Here is a 19125-nt window from a genome sequence, read left to right as displayed (position 1 = left end):
GGCCCTGGTCACTAAATGCAGGGGAGGGAAGGGCAGGTGGCTATGAGGCATGTTCTGAACTGTTCAAAACTTTTGGAAGGGTCTCAGAGGAATGCACGTGCTCTTAGGGCCACTGCCACACACAAGAAAGAGCTTTGGACATGGAGCCCTGGTGCTGACCTGTGTAGCCTCAGATCATCTCCCCTCCCTTTTTGAGCCTCATTAACCCTTGTATGTGACAGGAGAGACTATTATGTAAAACGGGCCGTAGTCACACTGCTCAGAGTGAAGCAGGCGGGGTCTGGGGCTCACATTCCCCCCACCCCTGTCTTCCACAGAAACCATTGAGGTGCCTCCAGGGACCCCCAGGCTCAGGATCCTCAAAGCCCCCTCCCCTTGTTTATATCACCTCCCTGCCAGCTTGCCCCCACTTCAAAGACAAAGCCAGGTCGAGGCACCTCTCTGGCCAGTGGCAGTCGCTTCCTGAGCTACCATCACCACTCCCAAACTGGGGGCAAGGCCCCCCCTTGCCACTCCCACAGCTCTGTGTGAGCCACATGAACACCAGGTTCTCCCCGGCGCTTCAAGATTCTTTCCACTTCATGCCTCAGTGTCTCTGTGTGGAGCTGTCAGATTCAGGGGACTGCAGAGGCCTGCCTGGCTGGGACAGCAAGACCATGGACGGTCCAGGGCTGGAGTGGCAGTGACTGGCTAGGGGCCGATGCCTGCAGTGACGTCCCGCCAGTCCCCTGGGCAGGTGGGACGGGCTGCATGGAGGCTTTCCCACGTTCTTGGCCAGCCCGGTCTCCTTATTTAGCTATTTTCAGGCCAGGCCTGTGCTCTCTGCCCCAAGGGAGCAGACCTGTGGGGACAGGGCCCAGGCCTGCTCACTAGGCTCCTCAGGGTTGGGGGCGGCTCTTTCCCCAGATTGCTGTAGGAGTACGTCTTCCCATTTAATCCCAGTCATATCCAGAGCCAAAGGGCAGGCAGTACAGGTGCTCACCGAGATGAGGCTTTTGGCTGTCGTCATGCTAAGGAAGGGGAATGTTCACTTGCAACCACAGACACAGCTCTGAGGTCTATGATGCCCTTCCCTAGAGGCGTGTGCTGCTGGCATTGACCGAGGCAGGGCTAGAAGGGAAGCCCCCTTCCTGGCCCTTGCAAGTAAAGTCACTGCCCCAAGACCCCGAGTAGGCCCTGAAGATGGCGCCCTCCCCTAGCTCCCCTAGTGCCACTGAGCCCTCTTCCCTGACCCAGGATTTGGCACCTGGCCACTTTGCTGAAGCATCTTTATCCCATCTTTGGCCATGGACTCAGGAGCCAAGCTTTCAAAGCCACAAGGACATAAGCACTAGCTGTGTCCAGAACCCCTAATATTTATTCACTTTATTATTTGTTAGGAAAGCAGCCTTTCAACTTTATTAAAGGAAAACTGAAAAAAGTCATTGGTAGTCCTACCCCAGACCCTCTAGCCACCCTCTCGTGGGTCTGGGCTCACAACAGCGGCACCACCTTGGCATGGATCGGCCTTCTACCCATTCTCAAGCTGTGACTCACGGACTCCCTTGGCGTGACTGACCTCCACGTAGGCCGCCTAAACATATATACCCCCCACCCCCAAGTCACCCCTTTCAAGAGCTCTGTGCTTTCTGTTCTGTGCTTCCATTTCAGGAAATTCCTTGGATCGAGTGAGACCTCGGGGCCGCAAAGTGTGGGCCTCTTTATGGCTTTCACTTTGTATTGCGAACCACATGTTTAGGAGGCCTTGCTGGAGTTGCACAAAGAGTCCTGGCTAGAATAGTGGGGCCCCAACAGAGAGAAGGGAGGCCCTTTGGCTCAGCCCCTCTCGCTCCAGAAGTAAGGCATAGCCATCCTGCTTTGGCCCCAGCAGAGCGTGGCCCCACTCGGGCACTCCAAGGACTGCTGGGTGCCTTTAGGGCCCCACTGCCCAGTCACTCTGACCTGGCCTCTGGCCCCTGCCTCCTGGAAGCCACCCTCTGGCCCTCCTCTGCCTGGCTATCCCTCTGCTTCACCCATTCTGGGCTTAAAGAGAGATGGCCAGTTCACTGCGTGTCCCCCAGCCCTGGGAGGCTTAGTGGAATGACTGGTATGAGGGGTGGTAGTGGCCTGAGAAGGTTCTGGACCTTTCAGGTGGGGCGCCAATACCCACTGCCACCTGAAGCCTGCCCCTCCTCAGTACATGTTCCTGTCCCCAGTCAAGGTCCACAGGATGTTCATAGTTTGCCTGCTTATCTGAGCCACTGGGGTTTTTGGCGTGCAGATCCCAATTTCCCAGAACCTGCCCCCATAGGGGCGGGGCAGCAGGCAAGTTACTAATTCATTCCACGCTTCTTCTTAAGTTCAGAAGCCAGCCTGACAGGCAGAGGAGCCAAAATGAAGACCCTCTCCCCTACTGGTGCCTATGGCCTTCTGCTGGTCCTGCCCTTGCTGCTGGCTGTCCTTCAGAGCACCACGGCCCACAAGGTAGAGGGCGTCCATAGGCGCCTCTGTGTGTGCACCCGAGTGTGAGTGGGGCCAGCTTGTGTGTGGGTGAAGGGGAGGAGAGCCTCAGTGTGTGCAAGTGTGTAAGTGCAAATGAGCACAAGTCATTGTGTGTGTACAGAGAAGTGATGCTGCCCATCCGCCAGGCAGCATTCTTAGGACTCTCACTATGAAGAGTCCTGCATTTACTTGAAGCGGTGATCCTTTATTTCCAGTTCAAGGGCAGGAGGTGCAGTCTAGCGAGTTGCCCTGGAGGGGAGAGGTGGATAAAAATGGGCCTCAGGCTTCTCTCTTAGCTCTCTGGCTGTGTGACCTCATGGAAGTTATTGATGCTTTCTCTGCTTCCATTTCCTCATTGAGAACAAGTTGATCATAGATCTGGTCCAAGGTTTGTGGCAAAGGTGGACCTTCTAGTGCTGTAAAGTGCTGAGTACAGCGCCTGGCACAGAGCAGATACTCACATGTCAACAAGCCAGTGGGCCACCACGCACCTCGGTGCTAAGCACAAGCTTGCTGTATGCAGCCAGGCAGGAGCTGTGTAGACTCTGCCTATGTGCACTTGCTCTTCCTTGGAGACCGCAGACCTCAGGTGAAGCACACAGGCCTGGGGAGTGCCTTGTGGGGAGGGACAGAACAACAGGGAGGCCCTGTGGCTGTGGGGGGAATGGAGGCAGTGTAGAAGATGCCCAGCCCTAGAGATGGACCCTACTTATCTCCAATTCTCCCAGCTCCTGCAGGTTCCTGGGGGGAGGCTGGCTGTCCTTCAGAGCATTTTCACTGGGCAAAGCTAAGATGGCATGGAAGCTCCTTGATCAGGCAGGGCCCTCTGCTGCTCACCTCTGCTCCAGGGATAAGTGAGTCCCTCCCAGATACACTGGTGCTCAGGCTCCACTCCCCACCCCTTACCTGCTTGTTTTCCAAAGGGCACAAAGGCCCCCACTGAACAAGACAGATGGGCCCTTGCCCCGTGGCCCTGTCAGGTGGGGAAGGAAGCACATGGCTGCCTCTGATTTGAGACCAAGGTTCACATTTGAAATACTTCATGGGATTTGGCCTGAGACCTGATCAGTGGCTAGGTTGGGGGCCAGGGCTTGGTCTGGGACTAAGGATGAGACCCACTCTTGAAGAGCAGTTGGAACAATCAAACCATTCCTCCTTCACTGGTCCAGAATGACATCAACATCTACAGTCTCACCGTGGACTCCAAGGTCTCGTCCCGATTTGCCCACACAGTCGTTACCAGCCGAGTGGTCAACAAGGGCAGTGCTGTGCAGGAGGCCACCTTCCAGATGGAGCTGCCCAAGAAAGCTTTCATCACCAACTTCTCCATGTAGGTGCCCTCCTGCCCTCCTCCTTGGCCCCTCTCCCCTGTGATGCCGTGGCCCCTGTGCCCCATCAGGAAGAGAGTCCCTTCTTCTGATGTGAGGTGTGCCAGAGTCTATGCCTGAGGTGTATGTGCCCCACCTGTAGGCAATACAGAGACCACAGGCTTAAGCCAGGAACGTCTTGCATTGTCAGAGATGCCCCCACCCCGCCCCTGCTGCATCCCTCCTGCCATCCATCTCTCCTTCCCTTCATCCATCCATTATCCCTCAGGCTGCTTGGGTGGCAGGTGGAGAATCATGGCATCTTTGTGTCTTCACCTTTGAGAAGTACAGACTTGGGGCCTCCTGAGGCCAAGACTAGGTAGGAGGGAGTCACCAAAAGGCAGATTCCAGCTCAGAATACAGAACATTTCCTAGCCCTTCAGCTGTCCTGCAACGAAGCACTGCCTCAAGGAGAGAGGGACCACCTGCTTGTCACAGAAGTTCTATGGCAGACTGGTCCTCCACCCTCAACTGGGATACCACTGAGGTGGGTCTGTTCTGGGTCAGAGGCTGCATTGGGAGTTCTCCGGAGTTTGCCTGGACCCTGTGATACTCACCATGTCCTCTACTGTCCTCCCACCCCCTTCCCAACTCAGTTTTGCAATATTTGCTAAATGCAAGAGAACTCTGTCTGTCCCTGGCCCCACAGGAGAGGCTGTGGTTGAGAAAGGCTGATGTCAGAAACTCAGGGAGGGTGATGGGTGATGAGGCAGAGAGCAAGTGTTTCAGGAGGAGGCCCCAGCACACCCTGAGACTTTTGGAAACCTGTGGTGGGGGCAAGGTCCCTGTGGTTGGCTCTTTCTTATCTCTCTACCCACCCCACCCCCAAACAGCCCTGCTTTTCCTAACCCTGGAGCCAGGTCTACACTGCCCAACTTTCAGCATGGGCTTTGCAGGCTGCCCCCTGCCTCCCATGTAGGTGCCACGACTGGCAAGCTTCTATCCTGTCACATCTGAGGGCCCAGGACTTGCACTCCTTTCTGAGCCCCGCTCCTATTGCTGCATGAAAGGGAAGCAGGGGGCAGGGGACCCCAACTGGGCATTTAGGAGGAGGAGCCCTATGGCCCAGCACCAGCTCCATCCCTAGTCCAGAGTTAAATTGTGACCAGGAAGGTGGGGAGGAGGGACATTTGATCCTAACGCCCTGGCTGCCCTCTCCCAGCCACCCCTGTACACTCTCACCCTTTCACAGCAGTCCCGGGTGGAGCAGGCTTATGTTTGCCTCCATGTCCCTACTCACCCCATGAGGAGCTTCTGGGGGATTCATTTTCCTTCCAGAAGAACAGCTCAGGCAGTTCTCTCTCAGTCTCCCCCAAAATGGCCACCAGGATTATGTCCTCACCCCAAGGGACCAAGTTGTCCAAACCTCCTTTTCCAGAAGCCAACTTCTCTCCAGAGTGGCCTGACCAGTGTTGGTGGGGAAAAGGGGAAGCTGCAGAGGAGGGGGGCAGAGCCTTTGAGCCCATGTCTCCACTGGCTTGGGAGCCAGTATCTCTTCCCTCCTCAGCCTGCCCTGCACAGCTGGACCCAGAGCTGTGGGAAATGGGTCTCAAAGCTCTCGCTGCCGGCTGGCCAGTCTGGGCACAGTCTGTGGCATGAAAGGGGCAGTTGGAAGGTGGGACCAGACAGGAAGGGAGAAGAGAGGCTGGGGCCTAGCTCAGCCCTGCTTTCTCTGCAGTCTTGGTCCTGGTTGTTCAGTAAAAGTCCTGTTTACTGACACAGTGCATGTCCCAGGATAGATGGAGGCCTGCAGAGCCCCCATCTGCACGAGGGCCCCACCCAGAGTCTTATCCACAGTAGCTGCAGAATAAATGGGTGGGCTCAGGTAAAGTTAGGAGTCACTGTGTCAATAGGCACACAAAGTGGAGTTCTCTCATGATGTAGCATGTTAAGGATCTGGCATTGTCACTGCCGGCTTGCATCACTGATGTGGCATGGGTTTGATCCCTGGCCTGGGAACTTCCACATGCCACAGAATCTACTCAAGAGTTTTAATAACTACCTGTATGGGGAGTTTCCGTCATGGCTCAGTGGTTAACAAACCTGACTAGTATCCATGAGCATACAGGTTTGATCCCTGGCCTCACTCAGTGGGTTAAGGATCCAGCATTGCTGTTAGCTGTGGGTGTAGGTCGCAGATGTGGCTTGAATCTGGCATTGCTGTGGCTGTGGTGTGGGCTGGCAGCTACAGCTCTGATTCAGCCCCTCACCTGGGAACCTTCATGTGCTGCAGATGCAGCCCTGAAATGGCAAAACAAACAAAACACCTTTATGGGGAAAAAAGAATGAATGTATTTATACATACAACTAATTCACCTTGCTGTACACCTGAAACTAATACAACATTGTAAGTCAGCTATACACCAATAAGATTGAAAAATTTAAAAAAGCACACGAAGTCCTGGAGGAGATGGGATTACAGGGGGTCTCCCCTGCCAGGCTCTCAGCAACTTCCTCCCTCATATCCCAGGATCATCGATGGTGTGACCTACCCAGGTAACATCAAGGAGAAGGCTGCAGCCCAGGAACAGTACAGCGCAGCCGTGGCCAGGGGAGAGAGTGCTGGCCTTGTCAAGTGAGCCCAGGGGGGTGGGGGGGGGAACCCCTTGGGGTCGGGTAGACACTGTCCCTTGCCTTCAGCCCTTTAGCTTTGTTCCTGCCTCCAGTGGCCATAACCCCCCTGGTCTGAGGGGCAGACCTGATGCCCTCCTCCCCCAGGGCCACTGGGAGAAAGACAGAGCAGTTCCAGGTGGCAGTCAGCGTGGCTCCTGCTGCCAAGGTCACCTTTGAGCTGGTGTATGAGGAGCTTCTGGCACGGCATCTGGGAGTGTATGAGCTGCTGTTGAAAATCCAGCCCCAGCAGCTGGTCAAGCACCTGCAGGTACCTGGTGCCACCTCCTCTTAGCAGGCCTCCTAGGTGACCCCGCTCTGCTGAGGGTGGCCCCTACTTCCCCCTCTGCCTCCTGTGAGGGCCAGCCCCAGCTCCCAGTGACCTACTTCTTCCCTCTAGATGGACATTCACATCTTCGAGCCTCAGGGCATCAGCTTTCTGGAGACAGAGAGCACCTTTATGACCAATGAACTGGCAGAGGCCCTCACCATATCACAGAACAAGACTAAGGTGGGCCTGCTATGGTCTGTGGGTAAGGGTTCCAAGGGGCCTGTCTTCAGGCTATCTCTGTGGGCCTGGGATTCCCTAGCGTGGGACCCTTGGGCAGAATCTCTGAGCTGGAGGGACGTGGGAGATTCCTGTGTCCATGCTGTCATTTGGCAGGTGGGAAGGGCAAGGCCTAGGGAAGGATATTGGGTGCTGGTTTGAACCCTGTGATTGGGAGCAAAGACTATTATGAAAGTCCCAGAACCAGTTAGGAAGGAGGAGCTGGCTGGACTGCACACATCCTAAGCCTGGCCTCTACTTGCACAGATCTGGGAGCAGGGGATTCACTCCCCCACTACCCCGAAATTGAGGCAGTCTGTCCAATTGCTAAAAGAAAGTCCCTGGAATTTGACCCGAGGCTGCCTCCTGGAATTCTCTCTTCAGATGGGGAGGAGTGGTGGCATTGTCATGGCCTCGCTGCGTCTCCTAACTTCAGCTCATTTATTTTTCTAGGCTCACATCCGATTCAAGCCGACACTCTCCCAGCAGCAGAAGTCCCCAGAGCAGCAGGAAACGGTCCTGGATGGCAACTTCATCGTCCGCTATGATGTGAACCGGACAGTCACTGGGGGTTCCATTCAGGTGCGTGGGCTCCAGGCAAGAGCTGGGCCACCAAAAAGTCTATCTCCCCTCAAGGGCCTGAGCCTCAGTATTGTAGAAGAAACGACAAAATAGCCACCCCTAATTATCAGCGTGCACTAGGGATAGCACAGACAGAAAACAGGCAGTATAGTTCTGTTGTCCCAGAAACAGTTCCCTTTCAGAGGCAAAAAAAAATTCGTCTGTGCTGAAGAGCTACCATGCAGGGTTTTCCTTGTTGCCTTGACTGCCAGGAGATGCATAGTTCAGTTTTATGCTCAATTATAATAGCTTTTTCCACACAAGTTTCTTGCTTTGTTGTGCCTCCACTTTACTCTTTTGATGGACCTTATTTTTGGAGCTTCACTCTTTTGATGGCCCTCAGGTTTATTATGTCTGAACCTTTGAGTAAAAGCTGCCTCAAATACTAGATAAAATAGGGATAGTGTTCTGATAGGCCATGCTCTAGCAAAGAAGCCTTCTGCAAGGGAGGGGCTGGACTGAGCTCTGAAATTTGGCAAGGATTTAGGGAGGTTAGACAGGCATGGAAGGGGTGGAATGAAGAGAGCATAGGCACCCCAGGATTGGGAGTGAGCCTCCTGGCTGGGGGCGGGGCAGGGCTGCAGTTCTCATGCCTGGGTATGTCTCACCCTGGTCACAGATCGAGAATGGCTACTTTGTGCATTACTTTGCCCCGGAGGGTCTGTCTGCAATACCCAAGAACGTGATCTTTGTCATTGACACGAGCGGCTCCATGAGGGGCAGGAAAATCCAGCAGGTGGGTTCTGTGGGCCAGGGCAGGGTCCTGAAAGCTGGCAGGCTCTGGTCCAGCAGGCAGACCTGCTCTCCTCCCATCTTCCTAGGTAGAGGGCTCCCAGGGATCAAGGTTGGTCAGAGTATGGGGCAGGTCCTGCCTCTAGAGCATTCACAGTGTCCCCACTCCAGATGTGAATCCAGGGGCGCAGCCCAAGGGCACATGAGCCCCCAGGGAGTCCCCACTGAAACACCCACCTTCTGTCCCCTTCCCCTGACCAGACCCGGGAAGCCCTAATTAAGATCCTGGGTGACCTCGGCTCCCGCGACCAGTTCAACCTTGTCAGCTTTAGTGGGGAAGCCACCCAGTGGAAGCAGGGGCTGTTGCCAGCCTCAGCTGAGAACGTGGAGGAAGCCAAGAGCTATGCTGCCAGAATCCATGCCCAGGGAGGTAAGCTGCCCTGCGTGGTCTGGGCTTCCAGGGCACTTAGCCCAGCCTGGGGCACCCAGCTGGAAGCCACCCTGAGACCATGTGCCCATCAGGGACCAATATAAATGATGCGATGCTGATGGCCGTGCAGCTGCTGGAAAGAGCCAACCGGGAGGAGCTGCTGCCCGCGAGGAGCGTTACCCTCATCATCCTCCTCACTGATGGCGACCCCACTGTGGGTGAGGCACTGCCAGCAGCTCCAGGGCATGTGCCCAGAGGGAGCAGCTTGGCTCCGCCTGGCTTGCTTTGGGACCTGGGGGCGGGAGAAGGGTCTCTGAGGCCCCTCTAGCTCTGAGATTCCAGAAGTAACCATTGAGCAAATCACTGTTTTCTTACCCCCTTCCCAAACTGCCGGGTGCAGGGGAGACCAACCCCTCGAAGATCCAGAAGAACGTTCGGGAAGCCATAGACGGCCAGCACAGCCTCTTCTGCCTGGGCTTCGGATTTGACGTCAGCTACGCCTTCCTGGAGAAGATGGCACTGGAGAATGGCGGTCTGGCCCGGCGCATCTATGAGGACTCCGACTCTGCCCTGCAGCTCGAGGTGCCTGCATACCCCTGCTGGGTGAGAGATGGCACAGACAGGTGGGCATATCCCCATCTGGCCTGCATGACCCCACCCTCCCACCCTGCAGGACTTCTACCAGGAGGTGGCCAACCCACTGCTGAAGTTGGTGGCCTTTGAGTACCCAAGCAATGCCGTGGAGGCAGTCACGCAGGACAACTTCCGGCTGTTCTTCAAAGGCTCTGAGTTGGTTGTGGCCGGGAAGCTCCGGGACCAGAGCCCCGATGTGCTCTCTGCCAAAGTCAGGGGGCAACTGGTAGGTGGGGCCAGTCATTGTGGAGGGGAAAGGCAGCTGGGACAAGCAGTCAGAGGGGCTGGGTTCAGACCCCAGCCCTGCCAGTCTCCAGTCAGAGGACCTAGAGCAAGTTATAGAGTGTGCTTTGCCACTCAAGCATCACACGCGTCCCTGTGATGGCTCTCGGTGGAGACTGGATGAGCTGATGTGATTTTCTGAAAGCTCCAGGGCTCTGAGCGGTCAGTCAGTGCTGCTGCTCTTCCCAAGGGCACCAGGTGCTTAGCATCCCCTCCTGTCCTCACACTAGCTGGGCAGAGGACTGCTCCCATCTCACAAATGAGCAGTCTGACCTCCAGGCGGAGCAGGCAGTTTGCCCTGGGCACCCCCTGCAGCTCCATCAAGAGCCCAGCTCACCACGCAGCACCCTGCCCGGCCTTCCCTGCCCCGGTACCACAGGAGGCCCTCTCATTGCCAAAGAGAAGCAGAGCGCTTCTCTAGGTGCTGGGGACACTGCCCTCAGGGGAGAGACAGCATGGGTAAATCATCACACAAACAAGGAGCTACAGGCTGAGAAGTCCCTGAGAATAATCCCAGGGACTCAGGGGAGCAGCACTGGGAGCCCCAGCCTAGCCTGGAGATGGAGAGGTCTTCCCAGAGGAGGCTCCACTGAGACTGAAGGAGGAGAAAGGGGTGGCAGAGGCTGCATTGCGGAGGGATGGAGGAATGTTCCGGGTTTGCGTGGCAAGCAGGTAGCCTGTATAAGGAGAATAGCAGGTGGGGGAGGCAAAAGGGCACAGGGGCGCCCAGGACCTCATCTCAGGAGAAGAAGCCAAGTGTTATGCTGGTCAGGGCATGCCTTGTGGCCAGCCTGCCCCTGCCAGGCTTCAAATCCAGCTCTGCCACGTGCCAGAGGTGAGACCTTGGGCAAGGCACTTAACTTCCCTGTGCCTCAGTTTCCTGCTGTATACAAATGAAAAAGTCACATACCCACCTTGGAAGACTGCAGTGGGGATTAAGTTCTCGCCCAGTGTGAACAGCCCATGTGGGTTAGCTGCTGATGTTATCTCGGAGGCCAGGGGTTCCCAAAGTGTGAACCTCAGGTGCTTGGGGCACTTCACAAACAAACATGTCTTTGTTTTAGTCGATGTGGATTTATTTTAATGTGTTCTTAAAAAATAACTCGAAACCCGGACCTAAGATTTCACAATGTTATTACTTGGAGCAAGGCCAAGAGTGTTAGTCTATTTTAAGTTCATTTAAGAAAAACTCTCAAATAGCTCTGTGTGTAGAGAGGGCAATATTCAGGCAGCTCCTGGTTCTGTGCATGCTGTGTTGCACCTGGGAGAGTTTGCTGCCTTTTATCTCTAACCTCCTTCTCATCCTTGGAGGCTCTGTGACTGAGTCCCTCGCACCCCTGAACACCCTCCCTACCCTCCTCTCTACCCAAGGAAACATGGTCATTTGCAGCCGGTGCTGCTCCAACCAGGTAAGTGTTGGGCAGTGCCAGGCCAGGTACAGATGTCACACCCTCACCGCTCCTGCCCTGGCTGGGCCCTTTGTTCCAGCACATGGAGAATGTCACCTTCGTAATGGAGTCCAGGGTAGCAGAGCAGGAGGCAGAGTTCCTGAGCCCCAAGTACATCTTCCACAGCTTCATGGAGAGACTCTGGGCATACCTGACCATCCAGCAACTGTTGGCGCAAACGTGGGTGCACACAACCTTGAGGGCCCACTGGGGCGGCCACACGCAGCCTGGGCACTTCCCCACAGCTGGCACAGGCATCTCCTAGGCATGGAGACAGGGGGTGGTGGTATCGTGTCTGAGCTCCAGACTCCCAGTGGGAGCCCCCAACTCCCCGCCTGGAAGGGTCTGCAAGGGAGGGAGACTCTGCCTGGGCACCCAGGGACCTGCTGAGCCACTGGTGTCCTCCACCTGCAGAGTCTCTGCATCAGATGCTGAGAAGAAGGCCCTTGAAGCCCGAGCCCTGAGCTTGTCACTCAACTACAGCTTTGTCACCCCTCTCACGTCTATGGTGATCACCAAACCTGAAGGCCAAGAACAGTCTCAGGTTGCTGAGAAGCCCGTGGAAAATGGTGGGTGTGGTAGCAGAGTTTTGACCCAGCCTTCTCCCCAGCCCCTCCTCAACATCTCGACCAAGACCCCACCCCTGCCACCCACAGAAGCCCAGGAGCCCCAAGAGAGACATCCCATTTCATTGATGAAATTAAGTGAGGCCAAGTCTCCTGCCCCCTTCCCCCTGCCCCAAGTTCACTGCATCTGTGTAATGCTGGGGTTGGAAGGAAGCAAGATTTAAGTAGAAGTGCTTCACATTTATCAAAACCACCTTGACAAGCATATCTCTCCCCTTTTCCTCTCTTTTTGTTTTATCCAGGAAACCGACAGGGGAACACCCACTCAGGTAAGGGCCTAATACCCCCTAAGGCTGGCCTTAGGGTGACTACTGGCAGACACAGGGCCTATAGTACAGTCACTGTGAGGTCACTGGCCAGGGCCTCTTCAGCTCAGTCCTGTTCAGGAAGGGGTGTCCCCTGCCCAAGCACACTGGTGCATTTAATTGCCTGTTCATCCACATATTGGCTGCCACTCAGACCCTGTCCTGGGCATGAAGGACACAGCCCCCATTCCCCTGGGGGCTCCAGAAAGGTGCCACCAAGAAGCAAACTCAGATCTCTCTGATTTCCAGGTCACTCTTCCTTTCAATTTCATTCTGTGGGAGACAGAACATCCAGACTAACAGGTAGCAAAAGAGGAGAGGGTGGAGGGAGGGGATACTTACAGAACCTTGACCCTGGCCACAGACTGGGCTCTGCCCTGGCCATGGGGGGAGTGACTTACTTGGCTTGCCTGGCTGGTGGCGGAGCTGGGCCTCAAATCCGATTGTATCTGAATAGGAGGCAGCAGTGTAGACCCTGTTTTTTCTCACAGAAGAGGCTGGAAAGGACAAGGTAGTTTGAGGGGCACTAGAACTGGGAGTGGGGTCGGGAGGAAAGCCACTACTCCAGCAGGGAGGAGTTGAAGAGGGGCCTGTCGCTCCAGGCTTAAATTTCTCCCAGAGTAATGGGTGTGGGGAGGGGAACCATCCACCTTCTCCACGTTGCTCTCCTGGGGTGGATCCCAGGGCCCTGGCTTTGGGGACCCATGACACTGTTTGAGGGAAGATTGCGTGTGTCACCTTCTCCAAAGCCCAAGGTTTTGAGAAAATCTCCTACCTCCCACCGAGATTAGGACCCCCCGGACCTCTTCAGCCTACTCGTTTTTCTCATCCGTTTTCCCGTATAACCTTGGACCCAGTGTTGCCAGAGGTGCTATTCGGTAAGCCACTTTCTGACCCCCTGAGGGCCTTGTTTCCTCAGGATGAACCCGCCCTTAGAGTTGGAGAAGATAAATACCAAGTACAGGGCTAGGCACAGAGCAGGGAGAGCTGCTGTCAGGCATGATGTTAAGTAATGTGTCCTTTATTTTCACTGAATTGGATTTGTTACACTCTGGAGGCTGGCTCAGGATGGAGCGTGCTAGAAAGGGAAACCTTCCTCCATTCCCAAAGCCAAGATAGTCCCTCCAGCTGTTTCTGTTCTTCAAACCATGGAACCAGGCTGGACCCTCCCTAAGTGTTTTCCCTAAGACCATGCTCTTCTGGTTGAAAAATCTCTTTGCAAAGGCTTACCTAGATTGGATGTTGGTGTAGCAAGGGTTGGGTTGCAACTTGGTAGGTAGCTGGTGGCAGTGATGGCTGGAGAGCATGCCAATTGCTTTGAGTCCTGACTGCCTTCTCCCTTTTGTTTCTGGCTATTCCTGCACTAATGCCAGCTAATCCAGTTCCTGATGAAACGTCACATGACATGGATTCAAGAATCATAGGTACCGCCAGACCAGAGCCCCTGTGGTAGATTCTGGCCCTGTAGCAGGAAGACCCTGGGAGGAAAGAGCCCAGGGAGCTGTACAAACCTATCACATGAGTTTCTCGATGGAGAGGGAGCCCCGCTCCACCCATCGGCTAGTCCATTCCTCCACATTCCCTGACTCCCCGGAAATGGCTGCCCAAACTCAGACTTTTTCTTTCTTTCAGAAGGAGCCACGACAGCTCCACCCCCTGGTAAGTGCCAGCCCCCCTCAGCCCCCCTCGCAGTCCTCGCCCCCAGCCTACTCTTCCTGCCCCCAGAACAATCCCTGTTGTCCCAGCCCGCATCCAGGCTCCTTCCGTCATCTTGCCACTGCCTGGGCAGAGCGTGGACCAGCTCTGTGTGGACCTCAAGCACTCCCAGGGCCCAGTGAAGCTGCTCTCAGACCCTGGCCAAGGTGAGAGGGGCACACTCAGTCATCCATCCAGAGAGACCTGGACGCCATGCACCCCCAGCTTCCCACCCCAGAGACAACCGTGGGACACTCGCTCGCAGAGACTTATAGGCAAACTTCATCCCAGATGGTGGCATGTCCACACCCCTGAGCACCAACACTTGCACACATACATCTGCTCCCAGACCTTTCCCTGGGCACCACATACACAGGCCTGGGTGGCCTGAACCACAGGAGGATCAAATATGGGCTTGCCCCCCGGCACTGCCATACTTCAGGGGTGGGGAGACAGACAGGGGCACATAGCAGCACAGTAGCCTGTATTCAGTGACCAGAGAGCCATGGAGATGAGCCCAGAGGAGATGAGCTGTCTGAGGGTCAGAGGAGGCCACACATGGTCATATGGGGGTGACTGGGCCTTGGCAGACCTGGGGAGGTCCACGAGGCCCAGGAAGGGGTAGGCAGAAGCACAGAGCCCTGAGGGAGGCCAGTGGGTCGGTAGAGGGTGTGAAGGAGACGGATGGTGGGAGGAGGTCGGTGTGCTGGCCAGACCTGCCCCCTAGTCCCCAGAAGAGTCTTCCTGGTTGGGTTGAGCTGGCAGGTTAGACATGGGGACACACAGCACTCAGGATTCTCTCACCACACCTGCAGATCCACTCCAAGTCAACCCACATCTACAGCCCCTCACTCCCCCCAGACCCACGCTGTCTCCCGCTTTGTCATGCCAAGCCAGAGTCTGTTTGCCCCCCAAGGCTGAGGACCACCGATCTTCCATCTCACTCTTGGCCAAGGCACCCAGTGCGGGGCCCGACATGCACAAGGGGTTTTATCCACAATTACTGACTTCACATGAGCCCTCCCTCCCCAGAGGGCTTATCGGAAGGTGACAGTCCCCAAGGACTCAGGCCCCCTCCAAAGCCATAGGGAACCACAGGATGAGTGGAAAGAGTGGGAGGCAGGCCCACAGTGTGAGAGGAGGCCAGGGATGAAGAGCAGCTCTGGGGGATGTTGCCAGGCGACAACATTCAGGCTGGTGTTCAAGCTGGTGTCTAATTGGGGCCACAGCTTTGACCTCTCTGCTCCCGACTCCCTCAGGGGTTGAAGTGACTGGCCACTATGAGAGGGAGAAGGCCCGCTTCTCATGGATTGAAGTGACCTTCAAGCACCCGCCACTGCAGGTTCGTGCATCCCTGGAGCACATAGTAGTGATTCGGAACCGCCAAAGCTCTGCGTACAAGTGGAAGGAAACACTCTACTCAGTGATGCCCGGGTAAGCCACAGGCTGGGGGCCGATCATGACCCTCACACCGTATTAGCTGGTGCCAGGACGCCACAGGCCTGGGGAGAGGGTGGCTGTGCACTAGTCCTCTGCAGTGGGCCGTACCCACAGGCGGGGCAGAGATGCAGATCCCTCCTGCTCTGGAGGGTGCCAAGGGGTTGTCCTGGGGACATGGCTGCCCTCACCCCTAACCCAGGCCACTATCCTATGCAGGGGACTGTGCGGTTTAGGGCTGCTCTGCTGCTAATCCTAAATGACCCTAGGCAGGATGCTTAGCCCCTGTTGCACCTAACTAGGGATAATCCCAGCCCTGAGTCAGAGGATAGAGGGGACAGTCCAATGAGAGAATGTGGTCAGGGAGCACTTTGCCCATAGACAGTGTACCCTCTAGGAGCAATGCCCTCCAAGCCCCTAGCCCACGCAGAGAGCCCTGTCTGCTCCCTCTCACCCAGCCCCTCCGCAGAAACTGGTTTCCACTTGATATGTGAGTGCGCCCCTGGTGAACCTGAGGGCTCACCCGAAAAGCTCCCAGTTTCATAAAAGATCTTAAACTTTCCTGTTCTCTGATAGATACACAAAGATCACTAGCATTTCTGTGCCTTGGACAAGCACACTAGGAAACGGAATAAGGCATTCCTGTCAGTCATGGTGATGGAAAGTCCCCATGCGTTCACGACCCACTGAAAATACATGTAAAGAGAAATGGACCTGACTTACATCAAACTGTGCCAACAAGTAGTGTATGTTTAGGGCGGTTCCATTGAAAATGACCTCAGTGTAACAGCAGGGCTTTATACAGCATACTTAAAAGTGTCTAATATTCCTAAGAAAACCAAACCAGTAAGCGTTTCAAGGATTGTTTTAAGTAAAAAAGGAGGGCATAGAATGAGAAGGACTTGCCCTTTTTGGCTTTAAAACACACGATTAATCAGAAAAAAGTGGCACTAGCCATGAAAACCAAAGAGACAGAGGAAATGTATCCAAGAACTCTTAAGTCATATAAATCTAATTCATGAGAAACAAAATCTGAGAAAACCAGAAGGAGAGGAACCATTATTTTACTTTATAAATAGTGATGGGATAACCAGGTAACAGTAAGTTAACACTGGTCCCAGTTGACTGAGAAAACTGAAGCCCAGATTTTTTTTTTTAATTTATTCATTTTTATTTTTATTTTATTTTTTTGGCCATGGCATATGGAAGTTCCTGGGCCAGGGATCGAATCTAAGCCACAGCTGTAACCTATGCCACAGCTGCAGCAATGCCATATGCTTAACCCACAGCACTAGGCTGGGGATCAAACCCTCACTGCTGCAGAGACAATGCTGGATCCTCAGCCTGCTCTGCCACAGTGGGAACTCCACGAGGCCCAGATTTAAGGGATATCCACGGAAGGCCACACTAGGACCAGGACCCCTGCAGGCATCTCCATGCCTCCATTCCTGCTCAGGATGAGGGTTTCCCTACAGCCTCAAGATAACCATGGACAAGGCGGGACTTCTGCTGCTCAGCAGCCCAAACAGAGTGACCATCGGCCTGCTGTCCTGGGATGGCCCTGGGAAGGGGCTCCGACTCCTTCTGCGGGACACTGACCACTTCTCCAGCCAGATCAGTGGGACCTTTGGTATGCAGCCCAGACTGGGGCTCAGGGCATCCTCAGAAGCCACCTCTGCCTGTGAACAGGCTGTATATCGCCCAGCCTCCCTCTGTCTGTATTCCTTGCTGACCCGCCATTTGCATCCCAGGCCAGTTTTACCAGGACGTGGTCTGGGGGCCCCCAGCAGCAGCAGATGACAGCAAGCGAACAGTGACAGTCCAGGGACATGACCACTCTGCCACCAGGTGACTGAGCACAACAAGCCACTGAGCCCAGCCAGGGGTGGGGGCAGGGAGCCAGGTTCTGGGATCCCTACTCCTCTGTCCCTTGCCTGGGAAGTAAAGAAGGTGACAAATTGTTGCCTTAGACAGTTCTGACCCAGCTCTCAGAGACCCCACAAGGATGGTCAACTCAGACCCACAGAAAACACACCAGCCCAGGAATCGCTAGGGCCAGTTGGGGACAATAGAAAACTCCCCCCCTGAATTCTCAGAGCTCTGGACCCTGGAGACCACATCAGCTGGGTCCCCTTAGGTGGCCAGGCCTTGTTAGCCTATGCTGGAGGGACCTCTAAGGAGCCCCAAAACCTTCCACTCTCCACATTCCTATCCCCAACTATGTCCCTTTCTTCCCACCACACCTAAGATGTGCTGACCACCTTTCTGTCTCTCTGTCTATTTCAGAGAGCTCAAGCTGGATTACCAAGAGGGATCCCCGGGAAAAGAGATTTCCTGCTGGACTGTGGTGCTGTAGTTCTGATGGGAGGAGTTACACCCGCCCCCCATGCTGCCCCCTTTTCGCAGATGGCTGCCACACTGTAACCACAGGTCAGCCTGTGGGACCTGGAACATCATGGGGAGATGTATTTTCACTCATTAAAATAAAGAGAGGTGATGTGAGCCCAGGGAGTGGGCATCTCTGGTTCCATCTGGCCAAATCCAAGGGTCTCAGAATTGCCTACACAGAGTGTCGTGTAACATTAGAATCTTGCACCATCAGTCCTCAAAGGCCTGTGGCCAGTAAGGCCCATGGAGAGCTTTCAGTCCAATCCCTTCCTTTTACAGGGAGGGAAACAGACTTAGAGAGATTAAAGTACCCAGTTAAAATGTTGTTCTTGCTGGGGACCTAGGGCAGGAGAACATTTGCTGGGAGCAGGGTTTATTCTGCTTTACGGTGTGACAAGGCCCATGAAAATCAGTTTTGACTCAATAGGAAAAAAAAAAAAAAAAGAGTTCCAGCTGTGGTGCAGCAGAAATGAATCTGACTAGTATTCATGAGAATGCAGGTTGGATCACTGGCCTCACTCAGTAGGTTAAGGATCCAGCGTTGCTCTGAGCTTGGTGTGGGTCACAGATGCTGCTCAGATCCTGAGTTGCTTTGGCTGTGGCTGTGGCTGGGAGCTGCAGCTCCAATTTGACCCCTAGCCTGGAAACTTCCATATGCTGCAGGTACAGCCCTAAAAAAAAGAAAGAAAGAAAAAGAAAGAGCAACCAGGTAGAAATTTGTTATAGGCCATCTCCCCAACATTCTCAGCAAGCTTTTTGCAATGTGATTTGCAAGACACAATTTGATTTTCACTCCTGTGCTGTGGAACAGCCCTTGCAAAGAAGCTGGCAGTGGAAGACAAAGGAGACAGAAGTGAGGCCTTAGTCCCAGGAGGGAAGCAAAGGTGTGCTCCCAGGAGCCTGGGCTATTGATCTCCTCTGCTGTCCCTGCCCCAGGGTTAGGCACCCCACAGATTCCACCCAGTTCCTACACAGGCGAAGCATCCTTTAAAAACATTTATAATTATTCCCCCTACCTCTTCAAAAATGACACAAGTCTTTGGCCTACAAATAAAAGAGTGTCAGAAGAATAAAACCAAAACCTATGAGAATGAAAATACGAGAGAAGACCCAAGGAAGAGAGTTAAATCAGAGACACCAGGATCAAGGAAGCTGAAGCAGCAAAAAAGCTTTGCTCTGAGCTTCCTGACAGCAAGGGAAGCTTCCTGAAAATGAGTTCATTTGCTTGCCTAGAGGGAAGAAATCAGATCAGGGAAGACATTCTTTGCTCAGTTCTTGAGCTACACGGCATTTGCTGAGTGAGTCTTTCTAGAAGGCTAGAGGGGAGCAGGTTTACCAATGACACCGGAACACACTTTCCTGCACTGCTGCCTCTGCATCAAGGCTGGGTGGCAGGCAGGGGTCTCAGGCTGAGTCCCTCTGTGAAGGTCACTCAGAGGGACTCAGACAAGAGCTCAGCAGGACAAGGGATCTGCCTCCAGGGCCCTGCTGGACTTGCTATGGGGCCAGCTCTGACCTCTGTA

General features: G+C 54.6%; 1 protein-coding gene across 6 annotated transcripts; it reads left to right on the top strand.

The window, feature by feature from the left end:
• The first annotated feature begins 42 nt into the window (after positions 1–42).
• On the top strand, positions 43–17750 carry ITIH4 (inter-alpha-trypsin inhibitor heavy chain 4). 6 transcript variants are annotated; one of them, XM_047776666.1, is made up of 25 exons: positions 43–736; positions 2345–2463; positions 3651–3811; positions 6319–6423; positions 6567–6729; positions 6859–6969; positions 7459–7587; positions 8246–8362; positions 8620–8788; positions 8881–9006; positions 9189–9370; positions 9462–9647; positions 11192–11331; positions 11566–11720; positions 12020–12046; positions 12332–12385; positions 12540–12593; positions 12832–12960; positions 13456–13506; positions 13715–13741; positions 13828–13944; positions 15037–15211; positions 16690–16844; positions 16966–17062; positions 17501–17750. In XM_047776666.1, exons 2-25 carry the CDS (start codon positions 2374–2376, stop codon positions 17568–17570), a joined length of 2790 nt encoding a protein of 929 aa, XP_047632622.1. In that variant the 5' UTR covers positions 43–736; positions 2345–2373; the 3' UTR covers positions 17571–17750. The 6 variants fall into 6 exon arrangements, with proteins under 6 accessions (XP_047632622.1, XP_047632614.1, XP_047632604.1 ...); XM_047776658.1 differs by having other exon boundaries at positions 2340–2463; XM_047776648.1 differs by having other exon boundaries at positions 43–1564; positions 2340–2463.
• The last annotated feature ends 1375 nt before the right edge of the window (positions 17751–19125 follow it).

The sequence above is a fragment of the Phacochoerus africanus genome, chromosome 1, assembly GCF_016906955.1.
Source record: "Phacochoerus africanus isolate WHEZ1 chromosome 1, ROS_Pafr_v1, whole genome shotgun sequence".
NCBI classification, from domain to species: domain Eukaryota; kingdom Metazoa; phylum Chordata; class Mammalia; order Artiodactyla; family Suidae; genus Phacochoerus; species Phacochoerus africanus.
This window is presented reverse-complemented; position numbering and strand designations above follow the sequence as displayed.